General features: G+C 36.8%; 1 protein-coding gene across 4 annotated transcripts in view; it reads right to left on the minus strand.

Annotated features, from left to right (window-relative positions):
* Positions 1-407: 407 nt before the first annotated feature.
* The window catches only part of MAP3K7 (mitogen-activated protein kinase kinase kinase 7), a 60,230-nt gene continuing 34,240 nt past the window's right edge, over positions 408-26,397 (minus strand). For 2 of the 4 annotated variants that reach the window (XM_043439024.1, XM_043439027.1), the window contains 7 exons: positions 24,858-24,938; positions 21,992-22,144; positions 17,157-17,221; positions 9,392-9,497; positions 4,942-5,003; positions 4,145-4,260; positions 408-2,117 (listed from right to left, as the gene is read on the minus strand). In XM_043439024.1, the coding sequence (XP_043294959.1) occupies positions 1,937-2,117; positions 4,145-4,260; positions 4,942-5,003; positions 9,392-9,497; positions 17,157-17,221; positions 21,992-22,144; positions 24,858-24,938 (764 nt within the window). In that variant the 3' untranslated portion in view covers positions 408-1,936. The remainder of the gene's footprint in view (positions 2,118-4,144; positions 4,261-4,941; positions 5,004-9,391; positions 9,498-17,156; positions 17,222-21,991; positions 22,145-24,857; positions 24,939-26,397) is intronic. The other 2 variants (XM_043439025.1, XM_043439026.1) reach the window with 2 other exon arrangements.

The following is a 26,397-nucleotide window of genomic DNA, read 5'->3' on the forward strand; positions in this document are numbered from 1 at the left end:
ACTTTCCCTTTAAGCATGTAATGTATAACAAAAACACATTAATGACCAGAAATAAAGTCTGCCATCTGCTAAGTCCTAACGGAAAAGTTCCGTCTTAGCATCCACGCTTGGCTTCTCATGCTCTGAGATGATTAGAAAAGTCTCTAAACACTGGCGAGGTCCCTTTTGGTGGCGTGACAGATGTACAAACAAGCGCGATGCTGTGAAAGAGTGAAGCTTTTCCTTATTCTCCACGTCAAGCTTATCGACTACTAACATTGAGCCTAACATCACCTTCGGCTAGGTAATTAAATTATTCAGGAATGAAAATCTTCTGTTTATTTAAATGAAGTGATAGTCAATATTTATTGATATTTACCAGAAACTTTTAAATAGATCCTGAAGAAGCTAAAAACGACACAGTTAAGTACAAACTGTCCTTTACCTTTATTGCTTGTATACACAAGGAATACATTATAAAACTCAGTGGGAAGAGGAAAAAATAATGGAAGAAAAAGTTACCTGCTTTAGTATTTTTAAGAATAATTTTGATAACTTCTTAGATCAACTTGCTTATCTGAAACAGAGCAAAACTACAATACAATCACAATATAATTCTAATAATCACAGCAATTATGCTTTCATTTTTAATTTTCTCTTCATAAAACATTAATGCTATAAAAATGAGGTTGATGACATCCCTATTTAAAACACACATTGTACTGGTATCAAAATGTAGTTTATTTTAATACCAACTGAAAAAATAGAGCTTATATAGTCTATTATTTCAATGAAGTTTTATTATTACTTTTATTTTCAAAGTTGGTAGCAAAGTTACTGTTAACAATATAAATTTTTTCTTTATAAGTGAAATTCCTTTAAAAGTGTTGAAAGGCATTCTAGGATGGGCTTGCAAGGAAAATCAATCATTCCAATATTGATAAGTAGGATACTTGATGAATTGAGGTTTATTCCTTTAACTTCTTCACTAACTTGTCCTGATTTGTCAGGTTTTTTACTCATTTGGTATCGTAAAAGTAGTTTAGGCCTGAGCCTTTGAGCTGGAGCAATTATTTCCATTTTTCATTATTTCTCTTCAGTTTTTCAAATATACAGTAAAACAATACAATAATCACTGCAGGAAGGAATGCTCAGTTAAGCTGGATCATGTTCGTTTACCTTTTAATTTCATTTAAGGGGTATTAATATTAGAGTCATAATTATAAGCTTTACAGTTTCAGCACATGTACACGCAGTCACAGGATTTAACATCTTTATACCTTTTAGAAAAACGGTTCCCCTTTGTTCAATGTATCATAGCCAAATTTAAGTCTAAAGAAATACACTTCTGTTAAACACAGCGGCTGTCACTTACCTTAAGGTTTATGGATAAAGTTCAGTACTGATCCAAGGATGCTGGCATCAAAGCCCTCCCTCTCAACTATCCCTAAAGTTTCTGCATTTCTATAATGTACCACCAATTATTCTAGATTTATAATACCCTGTCTTTAACTTGGTATATACCATCTTTTGGATAAAAAGATTATTGGTTGTTTGAGATGAGATACAAGAACAAAATCATTCTTGAGGTTCCACCTCGAAAAAAAGACGATGTTCGCTCATAGCAGCTAGTCTGACACCCCTGTTTTCCTTAGGCCAGCTTTCACACACGAGCATGCATATACAGCCACGGTCACTGCATCTGTTCTCAAGTTGAGAACTGCTGCTGATTCAAGTACAGATGCCCCCATGTGATGTAAGGAGACAGTTGAATTGCATGTCCACCATGAGAAAAGGAAAATAAACGATGAAACAAATGCAGCAAATATAGGCAGCTGGCATTCAGAACACGCCAAAAAGCTAACACTCATGAATTGTCATTATAAGGGTTTTTCTTTCCTAAAAAAAAAAAAGAAAGTCTTTCTTTGCATATTTTGAAATTTGAGGTCCCAGAGAATCATGAAGTGCCTTGCCGTTTCTGCTGCTGACTCCTGATGACCTCTAGTTGCTTCTTGCACTGCTGGTAGTAAGTTGAAAGGCTTTTGTTTTCATCCAAAAGCTTTTTATGTTCCTGTACCAGACGAGACGTATTTTGCTGGTCCTTTTCATCCTGGTCCAGTTCTGCAACTAGTTCCTGCCTAAAAACAAATACCACACATTACATAGGATGGAAATATCCCTACCTTAACAGCTGGTGATGAAAGCTCTAATTAATCAGAACTCTGACTCCGGGTCTGTCATTATACATGCCGCTGCTACTGACGGAGAAGGCAATGGCCCCCACTCCAGCACGCTTGCCTGGAGAATCCCATGGAATGAATACAAAGTACCACCCTTGCAATTACTTTTGAGAAAAACCAGTCTTTTACAGCTTGATAAACTTCTTTAAGTGCCTTTTATTTAGACGATATTATATATTAGTTCCTAAAGGGGCCCTACTAGAAACAACTGAATAACTAATGAAAGGCTCTCAAACAAAAATTTACTAGTAACATTTCTTAAAGTACTTAAAACAGATTAAAACTGTCATATTTTTTACAGTGTCCCTCAATTCATCCTGTGTTTTTCTCCAGCATAGAATTCTTCTTTCAAATGATTAAAGTATGGAAACAGTACAGCTTAAACATGTGACATAAGAAATATTTTTTCCTTAACATAAAGTGTGACAAAATTCCATAGTTCTACAGTTCATAAAGTCTAATATTTAACCTATTTAGCTTTACCTTTAAAATGTTAAACTGAATTCATCAAAATCATTGTATTAGAAAACTGTGAAAAAAACTTTTTTTCTCCCTCCTTGAAAGTACCATCATAAATCAGTGTCAAAGGAGTAAAATTTCATGAAGGTCATGTTCAAGAAAATGGAAATATTGTTTCTTAAGAATCTTAAGTAGAGAAGAACAGTAACGGGACTGTATTTCTTTAAAAGGGGAGAAAAGAAGTCTATTTCCCAGAGCAACGTGTGAGTATAGAACTCCTCAGAAAAACACTCAGAGGTGAAATAAAGCCCTCTAATGAGTCATTCTACTCTCAGAAACATACACCTGGAGAGACTGTATCTACAAAAATGTTTCTAAGATAAAGCACAACTAAACACTAGTAAATCAGATCATTTTACCTCTGTCTAAGGAAACAGTAAATCCACTTACCAATGAATCTAAACAGCTTTTAACTTTAAAATTCTGAGGACATAAAATACATGGTTAAGAGCATCTATTTATTTCCCTTATGTCTTGTTAATGTAATAAAATTCAGTCAAGAGTTCAGTTGTACATGGAAAATTAGCCAGGGGTGCTTAAAAAACATAAACATAGAAGATTCCTTAAAAAACTAGGAATAAAACCACCATATGACCCAGCAATCCCACTCCTAGGCATATACCCTGAGGAAACCAAAACTGAAAAAGACACATGTATCCCATTCACTGCAGCACTATTTACAATAGCTAGAACATGGAAGCAACCTAGATGTCCATTGACAGATGAATGGATAAAGAAGTTGTGGTACATATACACAATGGAATATTACTCAGTCATAAAAAGGAACACGTTTGAGTCAGTTCTGATGAGGTGGATGAACCTAGAACCTATCATACAGAGTGAAGTGAGTCAGAAAGAGAAAGATAAATATGGTATTCTAATGCGTATATATATGGAATCTAGAAAAATGGTACTGAAGAATTTATTTACAGGGCAGCAATGGAGAAACACACAGTGAACAGACTTATGGACATGGGGAGAAGGGAGGAGAGGGGAGATGTATGCAGAGAGTAATGCAGAAACTCACATGACCACGTGTAAAATGGAGAGCCAACAGGAGTCTGCTGTGTGGCTCAGGACACTCAGACAGGGGCTGTGTTCCAACCTCGAGGGTGGGACGGGCAGGGAGACGGAGGGAGGGGCAGGAGGGAGGGGATGTGTGTGTACTTAAGGCTGACTCATGGTGAGGTCTGACAGTAAACAGCCAAATTCCGTAAAGTGATTATCCATCAATAAAAAAAATAAAAAATAAAAACATAAACATAGAGAAAAGCTCCACATGAGAAATATACTTCATGATTAATTCTAAGAATGATGGTTTTCATGTCTTTAAACAATATTGCACCTTAGCACATTTTAAACTCCAAATACTCATGATTTACATTTACTCATAAATGAGAACTTACTTTCTCTGTAATAACAACGCGATTTCCGTCTGGACTTTCATGTATTCCTGTGCCATCTTACAATGCTGTTCAAACACTGCCATAGATTCTTTGGAGTTTGGGCATGGTGCTAGAGGCTGGAAATAAATCACAAATGTTAAAAACATAATTAAATCAAATATCAGTATCTAGCTTAGCGTTAAGACAGAGACTGTAATACGGCTTTTATAGCACTAAAGCAATGACGTTTTAAAAACAAGCGTTAAATAAACCAGGCCTAGAAAACCTCAGTGTTCTTTTGTCAGTGTTAACTCAGATCTTAAATTTACACTTGCTGTTTTCAAACTTTTTGAACTATGACTACAGTACTCCTGACCTCTGGTTTTACATTTCAGTTGCCAAACTTTATTATACTGAAAGATGTTTACAGTTCTCATACTCAGGCAGAGAAGTGTATTACTTATATTTCAGTCACCGTGAACATGCCAACGTATCACAAAATCTCTTAAGGAGAGATGAGCTTATATGAGTTTTAAATTTTAATACACTAACAATGAAGAGCCAAGACCTATTCTTGGCAGCTGAACAAAGATATGAGTACTTTAAAGTGATTGTTGGATTAGAAACATAGGATTTGGGCAATCTCACTGACTTAATTGAGAATCAATTATTTCAATCTGATTTTTAAAAGTTTAAGGAGGCCAACTGAAAGCATAAATAAATGCATACACAATGACAAATGAGAACACAACCACTAGCTTTAAAGACAAGCTTCTCTAAAAAGGAGAAAGGAGACTGCTGAGAAGGTGCTCCTTTACCTGTAGTTGGTGATCCAGTGTAAGGTAAGCCATTGGGATGGAATTATCTGATCCATTGGTATCTGGAATTACAGCATGGGTTTTATTTATTTTCTGTCATAAATAATTAAAAACAAAAAGCAAGAAAGCAGATGATTGTTTTTCCTAGAGAAAAAAGTTATTGCTACTGGTAATTTTTGATTTCTAAAGGTAAACAGAGGACATCCAATTACAGATAACTGGAGTACAACCATACTCTCATGCCTACAATTTAAGCTGGCTATGAACTGAACACAATATATTAAAGCATGTAAGCCCTTGTTTAATTAAAATCAAAAACAGTCATATGGGACCTTTATATTTTAAATTCAGTCTTATGGACTCTACCTAATCAAGCCTCACAGTCCTTCTCTCCTTGATCATGTTAAGCTTACTATAAGGCTGTGTCAACTCTAGCAATTATCCGTGTTCCTTCCCAGGGAAAGGGGGAGAGCAAAAGGCACATTCTTTTCCAGAGGGTCATCCTCAATCAGCAAAGATTCTACCTCCAGCCGCCCGTCCCGCTCCTCGCAGTGGGTCACTGCAGAGAACGAGGGGGTTACTGACGGGAGCGCACTACACACGCGGACAGCAGGAGGTGTGACTCACCGTCACGTCAGAAAGCGGTTACAGGGCTAACTCCAGAAACCAACCAGCCGACTTACCAAAATATCTCAACACACAAGTTTTGTTTGTATTTCAAAAAGAGGTAAAATTGCTAGAGAAGCATGGGACACTGTCTTCCCAATATGAACGTGTATGCACATTTCCAGGAGCAGGAAGGATAACTGGGAGGCAATATAGACTTTCCTATTTCAGAAGCAGCTGCTTCCCCAGTACTAACAGAGAATAAATGAGTTAAGCAAGGGAGCTCTTCACACTTTCTCTGCTAAAGAGACTCTAGGAAAGAGTGGTGTAAACGAAGGCAAGGTCAGGATAACAGCAGGCACTTCCTCAAATACAATAAAAAACTAAGAGAGTCAGATGGTTCAATGACCTCCTAAGTTACTGCTGACTGGTATTCCAAATAATTCCAAAAGCTAAGCTAATTCAGAGCAGATGAGATAATGTATTTAAGATAATACTCAGTGCTAGCTAGTCTCTGGGGAGCACTTAACACATGGCGCTGGTTCTTCTTTTTTAACCATTGCCTTTGACACCAGGTGAAGAATTGGGAAAGAAGGGCAATTTAAGATATTCAAGTTTATATTTCAGATTTAAAAAGTCATGTTCAACTGTTGCTGTTGTTGAGTTGCTAAGTTGTGTGCTGGAGTGCAATAAAGAAGGAATAACAGAATATTGCCTTAGAGCCTTTACCCTAAAATCATATACTAATGCAAAGGCTTTCTTTGAAATAGCTAAACAAGAAATACATTTATTTCTCTGATGAAACCTCTCCCCACCCCCTACTATAGTTTCAAATAATGCCTCCACTGAATACTGCTTTTCACAAAATTAAACTTATTAAAAGTGATTTCCTCTGAACTTACTGGAAAAATTGTGTCTCAAAATTTCTTCAATTTAGTATTTCCACTCATCACTCTTTCTTAAATCTTTGATACTTCATATATCATATTTAATCAGTCCCCTATCCCCAATATGTATTTCAGAATTAAACGTATCAATGTTTCACAGTTTTCTGGGGGTTAAAAAAAAAAAGTCAAGGATTGTGCTACTTTCAAACAATTTTAAAGCCCTCTGATGGTGAGAACTAAGGTCCTTTACTGCATTTCATCTGTTCTCTGAAACCAAGAAGTGAGATTTCACCTTCTCACTTAAATTGAAATTTAGCTTTCAGTTTCTGGTTACAAGGCTTCCCTTGTGGCTCAGCTGGTAAAGAATCTGCCCGCAATGCGGGAGACCTGGGTTTAATCCTGGGGTTGGGAAGATCTGCTGGAGAAGGGAAACGCTACCCACTCCAGTATTCTGGCCTAGAGAATACCACGGACTACAGTCCATGGGGTCCTAAAGAGTTGGACATGACTGAGCGACTTTCACTTTCTGGTTTTAAGACAGCAAGGTTATTCCATGAAAGTCTGTCTTATAATGTTTTAATTGCTGATCAAATCTAACCTCTTTTCCTGAATATCAGAACTCACAATACGCTGGTTAAGTTAGGTAAAACCTCCCTTCTTGTCTCTTAAACATAAAACTTATAACTATCTCATATTCTCTAACTATATGCTCCCTTCAACTGGAATGCTGTCCTCTCCTTTCTCTTTATGACTAAATAATAAACCTCATTTTTTAAAAAAAAGTCACAGACTATGCCAGGTCTTATCTGTAACTATTAAAACACTCAGCTTACACTGTAAACGTAGCCGTTTGCTATACAGCATGATGAGTTTACTTTTAATGTGTCAGTACCATGACTCCAATCAGAATACAAACAAATGGGGCATGATTCATGCTTCAATCTTTGCAAAGTACTAGGAACAGGACCATCTCTTGAGTGAGTGTCCCCGCCGCCCCTGTGGCACCCTCTACTGGATCCAGGTATCTCTCTTCCTAGCTGCTCTTGGGCATGTCTTTCTTTACCCGCAATGTATCACAAGCAGAAACCCACTATTACAAGAGCACTATGCATTACAATTATTAATTATTTTGTTCTTTTTCTCTGAAAAACACAAAAAACTGCTGCTCTTTTAAATTAAAAAACCCAATTAATTAGGTTGTTTTAACTTAACGTATGCACTTCTACGTTTTTTTCTTGGTCAGTGGGCCTTGAAAGAAAAAGGTTTTACCTGTCTCTTCCATATAATTTATTCTGTTAGCTTCAGTATCAATATTTTTCTTAGAAACACTGCAAAGCTGAACTTTTTTATAAACTTAAATCAGATTCTCAATGTCTAAAATTATATTCAAAATTATTTAAAAATGATAACCACACATTTATAGTATATTTTACAGCAGAGATGAAACTTAGTTGATATTGCAACCTGGACTTATCTATGATGTCTAGCTATTGGTATTTTGTGGTATTTTAGGTTCCAGAAAAGGAACAAACAGAGATGGGAGTTGGAAGTAGAACACATGAAATGGAATCACAGCAGTTAAATGAGAGGGATGTAGGAGAACTCTGATTTTACACTCGTGAGCTCGCTATCTGCCCCACTTTGACTGGGATGTCTAGGTTAGTCCTGGCTGAGATGAGGAGACCCAGCAAATGCTGGAATGCCAGGGCAAGTCCACCCTCACTGAAGGATGTGTGAATCAAAAAGAGCTAATACCACCTGAACGCTAACAGTCAAATCTCTCAGGATCATTTCCCTGTCCCTTTTCGGAGGAGAAGCAGATCATGATAAACATGTGCTGAGTAGTGGTGAATGTTCTGGACGATCAGAGGCTGGGCTGCGATGGGGGTGAAATTTAGGAGTTTTTGCCACCACTAAATTTAAACTTTCTAAAACTAGGGAGTACATCCAAGGCTAAATATAGTTCTATCTTACATGACACAGAGAAAAGCCACCAAGTTAATTTTTTTAAATTACATTATGAACTTGACTATACTATGTCAGATATCTATAAATACTTATAAGCAGAATTTCAGTTTGTAAAGACAGAAAGCTGACTTTTTAATTTCAACTTAATTGCCATTATTAACACCATTGTTGATCTGATATAAAATCCCAAATGGTTTAGTTTCTCGAGGTCTAAGAGATCATCTTCCTTCTCTGACACAATAACATATAAATAATTTTCAGAGAAGAATATTGCTGCATATTTATCAAAGTATCCTCTTAATGCTAAAGTTAATTTTATTGTGACACATAATTTCCTGGTTACGCATAATGAAACTATTTCATTACTACCTTCAGACAGGCAGATTTTAATACGTATATTCTGATTTTGATCAGTTAAGTTATTCATGTTGGGAAGTTTTAATAACTCTTACAGGCCTTTAAAAATCTATTTAACAGACTATTTATGTAACTGAAATGAGGTCTCCCTCTCAGTTAAAAATGATTCAAAAGGTCAAAGGTCAGAAGATTTTTTTTTTCTTACCAAGGTACACAAAATCTTGCATTTTTAAAACAAAACACTGAGATGAAGATGATTACTTTACCACCCTGTTTTTAGTTATTCAAAAGATGAGAGTTTACTACTATCATTACTACCAGAAGGATAGATTGTAATAGAAAAATCATACCGAAATACCAAGAATGGAGTATCTTCCTACTTAAAAAATCCCCAAACAAACCATCTTCAAAATATAGGTTTAGTATGGGGGGGTGGGGGGGAACCACATGAGGAAAAGTAGTTTCCGTCTTAGTATTCAAAAAGATATTTTAAAACTTATTGCTAAATATTCGATTTCATTAATAGGAAAATCTAAACTACAGTATAACACCAGTCTTTATAAACATTAGAGTAATCACATGATTAAATCAACATAAAATTCAACTTTATAATGAGGAAATAAACTGGTCACCTGTGGAATCATCAGGGGTCCATGGATGACTGCGAGCTGGCTTTTCTGAGGTTGGTCCTGAGGTAGTGATCATTCTGACGCTAGGACTGGATGACCTACTGCTCACCTGCAGGAAGAAATGACAGGAGGAACAAAGTGTGATTTTGATATAAAAACAAAAATAACAAGAGAAAATTTCCATTCTAAGGCAAAGGAAAGACTTCCATTTTTATCAGAAGAGGTTCTAAAACACTTGCAAGAAATCAAATAGATCCTCTGGGAATATTATATTAATATATGTATGCTAAAATTTTATATACATGCACACATAATACCTCTTAGAAACCAATAAGCTTGCAAGAAAGTAAGGGCAACGCTCTGAGACCAGAAATAAAGTCTTAAGCTTTACTGCTTAAGCTGCTAGCCCTGGGCACTTCCACTGAAACCCAATGGCCTGGAGCTTCTGTTCTGACTGCCTGCTATACTCAGAGGAACAGGCATAAAGTCTGGGGGCTTTGTACAAAGGTAGTAGGACTGGAGAACCTCTTGCTTAAAGCTAAAACCCAAGCAGGCTTCATTCTCAGTAAACTAGAAAACAAAACAGAACAACAAAACCTACCCTACAAAAGCGGTAACAAATAAATCTATCTCTTAAGTAGCAGCTCTGGGTACAGGGTAGAAAATGTATCTGCCATCAATCAATAAAAAATTTCCAAACTTGATGGAAGATATAACAAATTCCAACCATAACAAAGCCCAAGCAGAAAAAAATGAGGAGAAAACCTACATTACAGAGTTAAACACAGGCCATATTACAGTCAAATTCTAAAAAACAAAGACAAATAGAAGACAGTAAAATGTAGTCAGAGTGAAAAGATCATCCACGAAGGAGTACCAGTTAGATCCTCAACAGCAACACAGAAGACAGAAGTAGAATATGTTCAAACTGCTGAGAGAAAACAATTGTCAGCCTGGATTTGTTCAGTCATCAAAAATGGGAAAAATGAGGTCAAAATAACATTCTCAGATGAACAAAAACTGAGGTTACCACCCACAGACTCTTACCAAAAGAATTTACCATCATGGTGAGATATTCTGATACTCCTATGATATATAAAAGGGTCCAAAAACCAAACCATGCATATCACAGTAAAACCTGACCTTCATAAAAAGCAAGTTTAGTCTAAACATATTTATGAACCCTATGCTTAAAAAGGGATTGCCAGGTGGCACAGTGGTAAGGAATCTGCCTATCAATGCAGGAGACGTAAGAGATGCAGGTTTGATCCCTGGGTCGGGAAGATCCCCTGGAGGAGGGTATGGCAACCCACTCCAGTATTCTTGCCTGGAGAATCCCACAGACAGAGGAGCCTGGCAGGCTATAGCCCATAGGGCTGCAAAGAGTTGGACACAACTAAAGCGATTTAGCACGCGCACACACACACACGAAAGGGATTATGCATTCTTTTCAAGCACCCATGGAACACTTTTGCAAAATGATAAAAATGCTCACCAAGTGGCAGGTAACTAGGCTGTTGTAACCGTAAGATGGGATACACGAGTAGACTTGTAGCACCTAGCAATTCCTTTCCTAGTTCAAAATTACAGTTCTTTTACGAAACATACACAGTGACCAAGTCTGGTCACAAAGGTGTTTTTCTCTTTGGGTGTATTTACAGTCTCTTCAGACATGAACTCCAACTTGGGCCTGAAATGCTTTATATTACTCTTGAAGTCTGTGATTCCTCAAAAACACTAAAATCTCCTGAGGGCACTGATCATGTGTACTTTTCTACTGGTCACTCCAGGATTAAGGAGATTGCCAAATACATCATATAATGAATAAAAACCACATACATGGCAAAGAACCATATAATAAAGACTCATTAAATAATAACACAAGCTTTTGGTATTCAGATGTAGGACTGGTGTTTAGGCTTATTTACCACTGATATATAAGAATGAAAATATACACGATAGAGAATGGTGATGAAATAATCAACTCTTATTTTTAGAATGCTGTTAACCTCTGTAAACAAATAGATATGACATTATTCCTCAGTCCTTTAACCTTCTTTGTCTGAAAGCCAAGACTTGATTTAATAAGAGTACAGTGATATGACCACAGTTATAATTTCTGTTACAAATACAGAGCAATTTTTCTTCAGAGTGCTAGAAGAGGGTTTCAGTCAGCCTAATTTTATGTCAGTATTTTAAATATAAATATTTGTGACATATGAGAACCAGTATCAGTTGTGAGAAATTAAACAAGATAAAATACAAGATTAGGTTTACAAAGTATAAGAATAAATTCTGTACACTAAAAAAAAGGGTCACTGAATATGTGGTATTAAAACAAATAATACCACTTGAAACTAGTATGAATCATTATACTCCTTAAACTTAAATCTTTTCCAAGAGAATTCTTTGCTACTTTATTTCTTTCATCTCATCTCATGTGTACACTCATTTGTTCTACTTCAGATTTCCCAGGAGTTACAAAACTAAGAAATAAGGCTAATATTTTTAGGTCATCTCAAAACTGGTCTTTCTTCAAGGCTATAAGAAAAGCTATGACTTAAATTTAAATCCATAAATTAACTAAATCAGTCTTTATTATTTCAAGGAATGAGTATCTCAACAAATAACACAATATGCTAACGTTTGTATTAAAAAAAAAAACTAAAGAAATATTTAAAAGCAAACCATAACTATTTTTTGAATACCTGAAAAAATCCAAGGCATAAATCAGGACAGGTAATACTTGGATAATTTAAAAAAAGTATCAAACTGCTGGCAATTGAGTATCAAGGAAGTCTTATTTTTATAGTAGTTGTTTAAAAAAAAAAATCACTGATGGCCATAAATGCTCTGAAACTACTAAAACTCATTTAGGTTGCTCCTTCCTTCAAGACATTTACAATTTCCTTCAAGACATTTATAATTACTTTATTCTCAAAGAAACGGAAAAGTTCAGTAAGAGATATAGAGAAACCTGACTTACCACAAGGACTGGCTATGAAAGTAGTTATGAGGGTTCAGAAATGCCACACAGCAATTTAAGGCAGCAAAAGAATACTAAGCCAAATTTAAACTGCAGGGCGAATGACCATCAGTAGACATGAACCCAAATTGGACTCGGACCAAAACTTTATAAAAAGGAATTGGGAGTTATTTACAAACAAAAATAAAGCTTTGCTTTTTATGTCTCACCTGAAAGACTGGGAAAGTACTTTCATAAGTCAAGAATCTACGGCCAGGGTTACTATTAGACTGACATCTGAAAGCTATTTAAAACCCTCAGGAATCATCTTAGTTGCTAAAATTATAGGAGCACAAAACACAGAGATTAAATGTTGATTTATATGATATTTTTGTGAAGTAACATCTGAAGCGCATAAATATTCAAAAGAAATGGGTATCAGTAGGTAATGTGGATTTACAAGGGTACTTACCCCATCATGATAATCACAAATTAATTAAATCTATACATGAAAGGATGTACTAAAAATATTCTTTTTAATCCAAAATTATGGGCTCACTCTAATTCTGGCTTCACCACAGTTTATTACAAGACAAATTTTAGAATTTTATTTTTCTTATATGGTCTTTAAATTCTCCAATAGGAAGGTATACTATGAATCAGGAATTATTTAGGAAATATAATTATGTAGGCTTCTGATTTAGAGCTTGAACAGAAAATTATTATTACAGACAGAAGAAATAGTATGAAAAATTGTATTCCTTAACTAAATAATGACAATGTATGATAATACATCTCTTGACATGTGATAGAAGGCCTTTAAAGCAGATGCTTTCTATAGTCTCTGTAGAGAAGCTTCCCTTATGATACAGAAAGAACAGAATGCCAATGGATTTTACATCTTTTCTAGTGGTAGTTTTGCTTTATTTTTCTGTAGTAATATCGTGAGAATAAGTGGTAAGAGACCTGGGAGGCAGCAGCATCCAAGCATGAACCAAGCATCTACTGGGTGTCTGGTACTTTCAGGGCTACAGGAACCTGGGGGCCGGACATCATGGCCCCCACTGGGAGATAACGTTGAAGCTCAGGGAAACGAAGGACTTACTCAAAGCCACCTATCAGGTCAGTAAAGGTAGATTCTTGAGTCCACATAAAAATTAGAATGTCTGGTTCTCTAAATAATCACAATCGTAATCTGTCACTGACTGCAGCACCCTCCAAGAGAAATCTTGAAAACAGATCTACAAATTTATTATCAAGGAGGATTAGCCTTGCTCAGAACTGTAGTACAGTAAAAACTGTCAATAAACAGTATTTAAATAGTTAGTGATGATGCAGACCAAACGAAGCCACAACACTTGAAACTGAAGGGGTCTAGGATTACTTCACCATGCACTGCATTCAGTTTTATATGCAAGACAGAACGAGAGAGTGTAGAGTTTGTGTGCTTTTGGAATCAGATCTGGATTCAAAACTTGATTATAGCAAATACTAGCCAGTGCCAAGGGAAGTAAGACTTAGGTAAGTTTCTCTAAGCCTCAGTCTATCTACCTTCAAAATGGGGAAAATAAAAAGTACCAAACTTTCAGGTTAAAATGTCAGTAACATACATTAAAGGCCTGACAATAAAGGCACAAAATGGGCGCACAATAAATAAAAGGCAGCTGTCATCACTGAAGTTCTCCCGTTGATCTGGGCGAAGTCTTGAGCTCCTGGGAGACTGGGCTTCCTCGGTCTGCCAGTGTACCCTGGCCAGCGCCTACCACGGACGCACCTACCTCTGCTGCAGTGAGCTGGCTTCAGGATCTGTTGCGGTAAAGCAATGCACTCTCCCCAGGGCACGGTGGGGGTGTTTCCCTAAGGTTTTAGCAAGAGCTCACGAGAGGATTTAGGCTTTCGGCGAGTGACCTGAAGGAGGCCACAAGGAAGGAGGGGTTCACTCCGGCTTGGCTAAATGTCAGAAAGCAGTGGCCAGTCCACGGGGAGGGCAGGGCAGAGCAAGGGTCCAGCTGTTCCCTAGCAGAGCAGCGGCAGGCACTCACATCCGCCGCAAGAGGGCAGCGTTTGGTTTTCTGCGCGGGCACAGCGACCTTGCTTTCCATCTGTGCTTAGACCACATTGTAAAACGGCCCTGTTTGTCTCATTTTTCATGGTCTGAGTCATTTTGTCTATTGGTGTTCTGAGATAGACACTGTTTATTTCCAGCTTCTAACAACACCAAGGCTTTAGTATGAGATCAGTTCCTCAACATAAGGGGTGGCTTTTTTCTCAAATGGAGGCCAGATCCATTACATATGCTTAATGAGCTTCCTAAATTAATAAAAACCTCAGTTAATTTAAAAGTGAGATGGATGCTGTGTGGATGCAATCTTTCACATGAACATGACACAAGCACTTTTAATTAAGAAGCTTGCGATGTTCACCATTCCCCCTTCTCCATAGAAATGGCAGTACAAAAATCATCAATTTTAGTTGACAGATGAAAACTTTATGTGATTTTATTAAGGTCAATATTGAATCAAGAGTCAAAAGTAGAAACGCCTATTCCATCACTTTCCTCTGTGAGATATAATATTGAACTTCATCAGGAAACTCTCTTTTCCTCTGACGACTGTACTGGCTGGGCAAATACTTTTATGTTCTTTATCACCTTCCATGGCCAAAACAAACCAAAAAAATCCCTATGCATCTGTTTAATCACTGCTTAGCCAGACTTTAAAAAGAACTATACCTTCAATTTTGAAAATCCAGATTTGTATACTTTTCCTCTTCAAATAATGTTATTTTCATGAGTGATTAGAAAGATTTAATGGTTATTTATCATAAATAACATTTTCAGGGGAAAACGTTTTCACAGTATATTAGGATTACTATTTGTCATTCTCGTCCCTAACTGGATATTAGGCATTTTAAGGTTGTCATATGTAAGTAATTCTGAATGAGTGGAACAATTTTAACACTGGCTAGGCAACGGTTGTACAGAACCTGTTTCACAACAAATTTTACCACTGTATCAAACTCCCCCTTATTCTAAACCTCTGGAGTAGTCAGTGACAATTCACGCAAGTGTGCCTTAGTCCCAGGGCCGCACTGTCTCATGTGCATGTCAGTATACACGCACATGGTAATGATCAGTCTCAGGTCACACAGAATTTGTGAGCAAATAAGTAAGGTTTGGTGCAGTGAGGTCAGCCCTAAGATTCGGCGATGCCTTCATCCTAGAACACAGAGGAGAAGTACTCAGGTGCTCCTGAGCTGCCTTAGAGCAAGCCTCTCATTCCTAATCAAAGGGAGAATACTTGGCTAGAGTTTTTCATAACTGGAATGTCAATGGCAATAGTAAACAGCATTAAAAAAGCTGAGTTCATCAAACTTTTAAGGAATCAAAGCAAATACCAGATGTCAAGCTATCTATTACTAAATGCCCTGATTAATGCTTGAAGTATTTGAGGGGGAGAGAGTGGGAAATTTCATTCAAAAGTTCTGAGATTGCACAAAAGCAGATATATTGAAAAAGATGCTATTAAATTAATAAAATTAAGATTTAGGACCACTTAATATCATAATATATATTATTTTAAATGAGTCTATACATATATATTTTATGCATATATGTGTATATGCTTATATATGTGTATATGCTTATATATGTGTGCATATGCATATAGGTGTGCATATATGAATTTGAAGGTGTGTGTGGGCATTATGAGAAATATTTCCAGATATAAATGAAGATCAAAGACTATTATTATTTAAATATCTCAAGTAGTTTTTGTTAGTTAAGTTAGTTGATGGCTAGAAAAGACTTTCAAATTTTTATTAACAACTACAAAGAATCTCTAAAATTTCAAGCATGTTATAAAAAAGAAGTAATAATAAAACATCTTTTAAGATGAAAAGTACTAACACATTTTACCAGAAATTAAATCACACTGGTTATAACATATAATCCTGTAATTTTTTATGTGGTATTTTTACCACTTTAGATGCATGCTACAGTACTAAAATTTATTTTGGCACAACTGAAAGCTAATCAACAACAAAACCTTATAAATAGTTCTCACTTCATTTTATGAATATGATATAAACTACATATGTTAAAGTATTGATGTAAATAATAAACAAGGCAATGACTGCTACTTTTATATACTTGGTTGGTTAAAACTCTGCACCCGTTCAGTAACGGCTTAAACTGCAGCACTGTCTGGGACATCTTCAAAGAGGTAAGGCGAGTTTAGAAGAACATCCAGAAATACAAAGATGAATAAAACCCTTAACAACTGGGATAGACGGCCTGCTAGAGTTCATCCATCTGCTTAAATACTGTGTTCAGGATGTTTCACAAAAATGCAAACCTAGCGGATGCGACAAATTAAAAGATTAGTTACAGTCACAAGGTGTGTGGGTGGCTGTGACCCCAGAGAAGTGACATCTTTACTGGGGGGATACTTAATCTCTTCAGTAAAGAGGAGGTTAAGACTAACGATACATTTTGGAGGACAATGTTAATGACAAATTGTTCCAAGTACAAAATCGAATACTTCCTTATTAAAGCACATATGAAAACCAGTTAACACACACACAGCACTATTGAATTAACCAGTCTCTTCTTAGATTCAAGTTAATAATGGCATCTATACGTTTTCCCCCTTACATATTTAAGTTGATGATAATGAATTTCTCCACTATTATTTTAGGTCAACTTATAAAACTTATTTTGCAGAGGATACATATTCCAGTTAGTTTTTGATTTGTGCCCATCACTAATCTTCAAAGACAGAGAATCCGGAGATTAAGTCTTACCTGACCAGGATCTGTCCCAGTAACAGTCAGGTCTTGGATGGATCTACGTCTTGGCTGCCCGTTGCCTTTTTAAAAAAAATCAAAAAATTAAAATACTGAAATCTGTTCAGAGACAAGAAGGGTTTAACAGCTACAGTAGGAAGTTGGAATTTGTTGCTCCTTGGATCTACACAGAATGTGAGAAAAACAAGTGTTTATTGTTAAAAAAAGAGAAAGAAAGATGTAAGGAAAGAAAGAGAAACAGCTACAGTATTTTAACTCAAAAGCTGCTGGCTTACAATGAAGTGTGTCCTAATACAATAACCACTCCTACCACACAAGAGCTGCTGAATTCTCTTCCACCATCTTCTGTCATGTGTTTAAATAGATGAACGCTTGGGGGCTGGGGCTGATGACGGCATCTATTTCAAGGGCCTTACGTTAGTTTCTTCAGCAAGACAGCTAGCAAGTTGCGAGCCATGACTGGCTTTAACCAACAGCAGTACCTTGTTCGTTTCAGAGCTTAAAAGGATGCTTAGGCTTGAATTTATTGCACTGAGTCACACTTACCTAATCCCATTAGTCTTTGTCAGAATCTAGTAATTTATTATTTGTGAACAACAACTCTTAATTCCTAGTGGAGACGGATGACTCTCATTCTCAAATATACAGCTTGTTGAAATGGGCTAGTGTGTTAACCCTGCTTCAGGAACTTCCATGCCAAACATAACTGAATTAAAAATCAGTTTATGAAAGAACTAGACAAATCTAAGTCTTCAGCAACATGGGGAGGGAGTGGGCGGTGAAGTGAACAATAGCTTCACTCAGCACTTCTATTTGGGAATAGGGCTGTTTACACAGTTATTTCTAAGATGAGCAATCAGCTGTCTAAAAGGAAACACCAAAATACTATGAGTAACAGCTGACACAATAGTCAAAATTCTTTTGACTCTGAAGACTATATTATGTAATAGTGGGCAGCGCTCAGACCACGTCTCTAATAGTTGTGGCCTGATCAGCCGACAGAATTCATTCTTAAAATTTTTTATCTCCATAACTTTCATTATCTTATTTTAAACCAATCAGCAATAAATCCCAGCATCTTAATCAAGGTGACCTTACTATTTTGTACATACACTAAAAGGACTTTAAAACAGAAGAATAATGTTTAATGCAATAGTACGTGCAGTGAATATAAAAACTCAAATTTATAGTTATCCTAGAAAGTATAACTCTTTTGTATTTAAAGCTATGTTTTAGAATTCTTTGCATAATCTTAAAGTTACTTCACATTTCATTTTATTCCAAGCTCCAACTTTCAATTACAAATTGACGTAACAACAAACTGCACATTTATGGAATCAGGCACACTAAGCTATTTCTCTGAAAACTTTTAATTATCCCCATTTTCCTGAGGACAAAAAGGATCCCCACTACCATGACTAATGAGCAATTTCAGGCACATTTCATTCAACACAATCATTCTAAAATTAGCTGGGATGAGACAGGCTTGTAAAAGTGTCTGGAATTCTCTTTTCAGATTAGCAACATTTGTGAATCTGGGGAACCACCCAGCACATGTGTCTGAAAATCATTACATCACCATTGCAATAACAACAAAGACAAGCTCTAAGTGGGGGGTGGGGGGGGGATGGTGGGGAGGGGCGGGGAGGGGAGAAGGGGAGGAAAGAGGAATAAAAAGTTATAAGTAGGGGAAAGGAGAGCTGACAGTTAACAGATGCCATAAGATGAGAAATCTTTAAGCTACAGCATGAGTCAAAAGCAAGCAATACTAGGCAATGCATTTTCATTAGCATAACCATGGCAGAAACCATCTGGCATACAGTTCAGAGGAAGCAAAAAAGGATTGCAATCAACAAATACTTGTTGCTCCAATATTAAGTTTCAAGCCATAATTTAGAAATATGAATGTAAAAAACATCAAGCTCTTATCATCACAAATGAAAATTACTGAGTGTGTGCTCAGTAAATTTAGACTGACTCTGAATTTTTTGGTAACTAAACACTAATTTAGAAACTCATTTACTTTACATTTTTTATGGTTCTTTAATGTGTGCATACCTGTATTAAACACAGCAGTATAAAGGAAAAAAGAAGTAGAAATAAGGGAGAATATGATATCAACAGATGCTTAATCAAAGAATATGGAATTTATAAATGATATCTTGAGTTTTTTAATCTGTAATGAATTTTGGAACGTTCAGGACTTCTGATAGGGAACAAAGAATATTTTTAAAAATAACTTTTCTAAGAGCAACAAAAGGAATATACTATATCCCTAAGTGCACCTTCTTCCTCACCTCTAAAAGGGTGGTTGGAACAGCAGCTTATAGGGTAATTGCTTTTACAACACTGAAACAAAATCCATCTCTCCAAAAAGCTGCTCTTTTTAAGTACAACTGATTTCCTGAGCTGGTATTTGAAAGTCATCAGAGTCCTTCCAGAGACCGCTGGCTCAGGTCCCAGAGAGTCATTCCTGTGGCTTTTCTTATCAGTTTCCTTACCTAAACTACTTACATTTTTCTAGGTTCCAACTTTCTGAAGACACTATTCATGTAAAAATCAATACATTTTCTTGGAGACATCTCTTAATCAAAATGTTGGAAATTTTGATATTTGTTAAGCTTTGAATATTAAAAATTATGGGACACTTATCCTTTTTAGATTTTAAAAAGTGATCTTGGTAGACTACAATAAGGTGGAAAGAGACTACTGAAATATTTCCTGTAAGGTTAGATGCACTTTGCTATTCAATTAGTCACAAATACAGAATTTTATTGAAGGAGCAGTGTCTGTACTTGGCAGAAGCAGATGTAGTGTATCTCAGAAGAGCTCTCCTTGGGCCTCCACGTCCCTACACAAAGGCAGGTGTTAATCACACTATCTGCGCCAGGTACGAACTTGAGTTCCAGAAAAGCTCGCTTCTTTCTACCTCACGGTCTCCTCACAGCGGTGCTGCACTGTTGATCGTTTGCACTTTTCACATTCTACCTAACTACTTATCACACTTTTGGTAAATAACCAATATACAACAGAGCTCAGTGTACCTGACTGAACTTTAAAGTGAATGAATAGTCTAAATTTTTCTCAGTTAAGAGATCTAAATGCAGCTGAAACCATTAAGGACTCCTAAAGTTTCTTTTCAGCTTCAAGAATATTACAAACAACAAATGTCAATTAAATTCAGAGACTTGGAGAAAAATATTTTATGTGTATTAAGACTGACTCAACAAAACACTTGCATATTCATCCTTCTCTAGCAAATCCTTAAGATAGTATGGAATGCTTTTTGCTCAAAGTGTTCTATCAGTTTAAAATGTTATGCCATCTTATCCCGGGCTGAATAACAAAAGGTACACTAGAGTCTCACTGTTCAAGGTCCTCAAACAGAAGTACATGAAGGCAATGCCTATCTGTAGAATAGAGGAGAAACATTTTAAGTGTTTAAATGAAGCCAAGTATTATAATTTAGTCTGAACTTAAAAAAGAAATTCAGAACCAGTGAGTATGATATTATAGTAGTAGTAACAAAAACTGTTTAAATATATTCTATAAAACCTTACAATTTAGCTCATTTTAAAAAGTTATCTTTTATAATATAATTACAACAGTTATTCAATATCAGTATTTGGAAAAATTAACTTTTGCAAATCATATGCTGGAAATTCATTTCATAATAGCAATCAATCTGGTATAAACTATACCTGAGGATTTTTTAACAGAAAGGGAGAACGTACAGAAAACTTATGTTTCAATTAAACCTTTTGCAGGTGGTATGTGTACATGTATTTGACAGTACTTTCATCCGGTGGATTTCAAAATATATTCTAATCACAGATGACTTCCTTAAGTACTACAACTCTTCACACAAGGACTCCAGAGCAGGACTGCTGATCTCCCTTGATGACAGACACCAGAGCCATGAACAAAATACTTTTTAACTGTTCAGTCTCTTGTTGTTTAGTTGCTAAGTTAAGTTGGATGCTTCTGCAGCTCCATGGACTGCAGCCCGCCAGGCCCCTCTCTGTCCATGGATTTCCCAGGCAAGATACTGGAGTGAGTTACCACTTCCTTCTCCAGGGGACCCTTCCCAATCCAGGAATTGAATCCACATCTCCTACTTTGGCAGGTGGGCTCCTTACCACTAAGCTATCAGGGAAGCTGACTCAGTCTCTTACTCTACGAAACTGGAAAAGGTTGTTGATCTTGTTGTGTAACTTTTTGACATTTTACTTGTTTAACTTTGACATGTGGAATTTTAAAAGAAATGTAAAATTTAGGCATTCTTCTAACATCAGATCAAATGTTACTATCAAATGTATTCTAGTTTCCCAATTCATAACCCCTATCCCATTTGAGTATTTGAGATGAAGATGGAAGGAAAATAGACCCTTGGAAGCTTGGATAATGACAAAAGCAAAATGTGGGAAAGTCAAGAAAATTCAAGTAAAAGGACCAAATAAACAAAAATCCATGTTTTTATCAAAATCTTAAAGGAAAAAACTTTAGAAAAATTTAAAGCAATCCAATAATCTGCCACCCACTCTCTTTTCTTCAAATAAAAGTAACATAAAACGGATTAGAAAACTATAGATCAGATAGTTTCAATTATGGGCAAGAGATGTCTGCGTTTACATTAACTTTGCTTAGGTTGCACAGTTATTTGGCAGGACATTCTCTACCAATGAAGAGGTAGCAGAATGTCATACTGTACTGGCAATTGCTCTTATTATGTGTCCTGCTTGCTAAAAAGAAGCCAGATCGATTTACAGCCACTCTGTGGGCAGGGGAAAGTAGAAAGAAGACTTAACAAACTTAACAAAGTTTGCCAATACCTCTTTGAGAGCCAGGCCCAAGGTAGCAAGGGTACAAAAAATTGTGCAGTCTGATCCACAGAAGTCCTGAGGTATTAAAGGTCCATTTTCGCATGACCCGAGAGACGGTCAGATTGATGAATGCTGGCATTAGCCACAGGTTGCTTGTTCTTCCTCATTGTTGGTGGCAGGATATTTAACAGTGTTGAAGAGCAAGCAAAAAACAAGATTTAAATTTGTTCACCCATGACCAGGTTAGGCATTTTAGTCATTATAAAGATTGTATTAAAAATTTTTTTAGAGTAACAGTGCCTATTTAAAAACTTTTAAAACTTGGTAAAATTTTTTAAAAATGCAAGAAGCAACACTTCAAAAATGATACATTTGTACACTGCTAATAAATACATATAAAAACTTACTTGATGCTTAAAGGAGCACTCCTAATAAAAAGAGGCAGTTTATTCCAAGAGGTACATTAAACTCAGTATACGGCAATTGGCCAAAGGAAGGTATTATTGAAAATACTTATCCATAACAGATGAAAAATATAGCTTATATTTTAAAAATGCTTACAACTGGGATTCAATGCTAATTAATGCTGGTTTGGATATATCAAGAAGTATCTGATAATATAACCACAGAATTTGTAGGGAATCAACTTCAAGTAAAAAAGTTCTAAAAGGTATTAAGAAATTTAGGGAATTAAATTTCATCCTTCTTTACAATTAAAATGGCCATGTAAGATAGTTGAGATATTCCCAAAGCACAGGTTATATCTTTTATGCTTAATTTAAAAATATAACCTAAGAATAAATTAATGTTTGACTTTTAATTATTTCAATTCCGGTGGTTGCATCCTTTATTAAAAAAATGGAAACTACTAGGTTAATGTCTGAACATCTGGGGAAAAACCCAACAAGAATATTTAAGAAATGTATTACTGAATACTGTTTCCACTTGACAAGCATTGGTACTCTGGCAATTATCAGCAGAATTAAGCTTTCCCGACCCCAGAAGGATCCAATGTCATTCAAAAGTATCTCCTGGATGAAGAGCTCAGTTAAATTTAATACGAACCCTAAGCAGGAGCAGCACAGAATTATTCTAACTTCTGTGACTCAAACAAAACAAAAAAATATGGGTGCCATCTGGTGTCAGAAGATCTAGGATGGGATCCTGGCTGTGTAACTCTGGGAAAACCATTCACCATCACCGAATCTTTTCATCTGTAAAATGGCTATTAAGCTGATGTGCCTTAAACTACCTTACAGGTCACACAGCACACCTAACTCGGGTTTTTCGGTCCTGGCCCTGCCGACCCTTCAGGATGGTAATTCTCGGCTGCGGGAGGCTGCCGGAGACTCTCCAGGCTGTTAGCAGCCACGCGGCTCCTGCCTGCCCCGTCGGTAGCCCCCATTAGCTCTGACCGTCAGAACGTTCCCAGACAGCGCCAAGCGTCCCCTGGCGGGGAGTGGGTGGTGCACGCGTTCACGCTGGTTCAGAGCCGGAGACCGCCTCCTCTCCTCCCCCACTCACTGCCACACGCACCACCGGCTATTGCGCTGTGTGTGGCTGTATCTGCTCTTAATGTTTGGTTACCCATAAGACCCAGATTAAGATTAGTGTGCCACTCAGCTGAATTTTCCTGATACTCTCAAACATTTAAGATCATCACAGCTCAGCAGTATGAATGTTTAAACGTTGCTGCTTCTTCAGTTAGAGTACTATTCCCTTAAACTTGGTATCTTTCAGGGCAGAGGTAAAATGATCCTAAGTACTTTACTAATTTTGAAAGCAGCCCATGACTCAATAAAAGTATGCGAGGAATAAATTAACTGTATTCTCTGAAGGGCAACAATGAAAATGTAAAATAAACCACTTGAACAACCAGAATAACAAAGAAGTACTCTAGAAATAAAATGGTTTTGTATAGATAGAATGGGCCCTAAGAACTGTTTAAAATATTTTATACACATCTGTAATTTACAGATTGTACATGTATCCTAGTTCTGACCCGCTGGGAGCTCAATAATGGGTCATTCCCATAACTGGCACATTTTATTAAATACTCTATGTGAGGTCTTGAGCCAGACAAGGCTGATGCCATCAACAATAAATAACAAAGACACAGTCTCTACCCTCAGGTTCCAGCTTACTGGAGGAGCCAAGAACTACTAGGCATGGGGATTTAGATTCATCTATGAGATAATCACCGTAAGAATAACAGCGATTTAACCAGACAAGACATGTGGGAGTTAGGTATAAAAACATGTAATTTGCAAGAAGATCCTCCTAATAATACACAGGAATCAGAAGTGACCAGAATTATTTGGCAACATACCATGCAAAACAGCAAATCTCATTGAGTTTTTATTTTGTTTCTGTTTTCTAGGTTAAGGTAAAATGTTATTCAGCTACTCTTTTCTCAACTTCCTATTTCACTTGCTACCAACAGAAAGAGGCTGGGACACAATGCCAAGAGGGACCCCCAAGTTCTAACGAAGAAAGGAAAGGAGCCAAGGACAAGTATTTTTAAAGGGTTGTTTTCTCTTTCTGCTAGGTGCAAGAAAGGTCTGGGTTCAGCTATTCTGCTCATTTAAAAGGTGAGAGGAAGTTGGCAGAATTCTGGGCTGGTATGCCTCCTTCCATGAAAAGGCTTATTACTTTATCTTCTAGTTCTTCTTCAGTTTTGGAGATGTGAGGTTTCTGGCCAAGCTGGCTTCAGTGCAGATAAATGTATACAGTTTTTAATCTGTCTCCCTAAGGACTGCATGCAAGGTATATATTTTCACATTCTATCAAATTGGAGCAAGAAGCATTTTATAAGTACCAGGGATCATTATTCCGGTTTTACAGCTATTAGACCATCCCAGGTGGTCCATGATACCTGCTATGACGGTCTCAGGGACATCCAGAATGTTGCCAAATGAAGCGGTTTTACGGTGGCCCCGTTTAGGCTTGGAAAAGGCTGCAAAAATACACACATACAGTATACATGCAAACAACCACAAACAGTAACACAGAAAACGGTGAACAAAAACAGAATACTTTTCAAATAGTTATGTTAATAACACTTCATGCAGGATGGCATGCAGAACTATCAAACCCTTTGTCCATGCTTACACAAGGCGTGATGAAGGAGCAAACAACTATCAATACAAGATGTTTCACATACTGGCTTTAATTAGCAGGAAAAAAGAAAAAGGGACAGAGACAAACAAGGCTGCAGGGTGATGAGAAAGCTAGATTTCCAACACGTTCGTGGAAATAGTCTACATGCAACCACTGAGGTGCAGTGAGGGTCTATGATCAAAGTGGGAAGAAAAGAGGAATTAAAAAGAAATAAGCTGCCATATTTGTTTTAGTTAAACACACACAGGAATATGTGTTCAATGAGGTGTTTCTTGAAGTGTGCTACAAAGTACAATTCAGGGATTATATGATAATTATTGAATCAAAGTGTGAAATGTATACACTCTTATAATGATAAATATTTAAACATACTTCTGATAAACTGAGTATTTACTGTAGTTTCCAAAGTTTAGGGTCTATTCCTGCTAAACCGGAATAGTTCTGAAAGGCTGGAAAATATGAACCTGTCAAAGTAAGACAATTCACCAACAAATGTTCAGCCCATCTGTTTTATTCACATTTAGGCAGAGAAAGGTTAGGGTTATTTAAGTATATGTGGTTACCTTTAATCTGGTGATACATCACTTCTGTAAAGATTAACTATAAACCAGTACCTGACTAAAAAATTGACACTAGCAGATATAAAATTATTACTACATTACAGAACACTTCCTGTTTTAGGTAGCAATCACTATTTGGCAGCTCTGACTTGAATGATATTCCTGAAATGAAAAGGACTCCCAAAGTGTTAGGCTGCATTTCTGTGGACACTGTTCATCAGACATGGTCCTGTGACACTCCCACTGCTCACAGAAACACTTGTGACTCAAGTGACCTCCACGCAACTTGCTTGTTTCTGAAGATTCCATCTGCGTGGCAGAGACCAGCTAATCTCTACTTTTCCCTTTTTTCTTAGCAACAGAACCTCAACTGTACTCAGGGCAGCAATGTTCCCAGATGAAAGACTGCAGATCCCCTTTTCCCTTGGATCCACAGGGAGCCGTCTGACCCTATTACTATGGCCAATGACATAAACGTGAGAGTTGTTAGGAGGGACTTCTGTGAAAGCCTTTTGAAAAAGTAGCCCTTGCCCTAACTCCTGCTTCCTGATGCTGGGATTGTGGATGTGATGACTGGAACTCTAAGAGCCATTATGGAGCACAAGGTCACCTTCAGGATGAAAGCCACACAATAGGGATTGTAACACAGACAGACAGAAGAAACCCAGCCACCAAAGATCGAGGAGCCTACCTCCAGATTTGTTTGTGTGTGAAAAAAAAGTTTGTGTTAAAGAC

Source organism: Cervus canadensis, chromosome 20 (assembly GCF_019320065.1).
Source record: "Cervus canadensis isolate Bull #8, Minnesota chromosome 20, ASM1932006v1, whole genome shotgun sequence".
Lineage (NCBI taxonomy): Eukaryota > Metazoa > Chordata > Mammalia > Artiodactyla > Cervidae > Cervus > Cervus canadensis.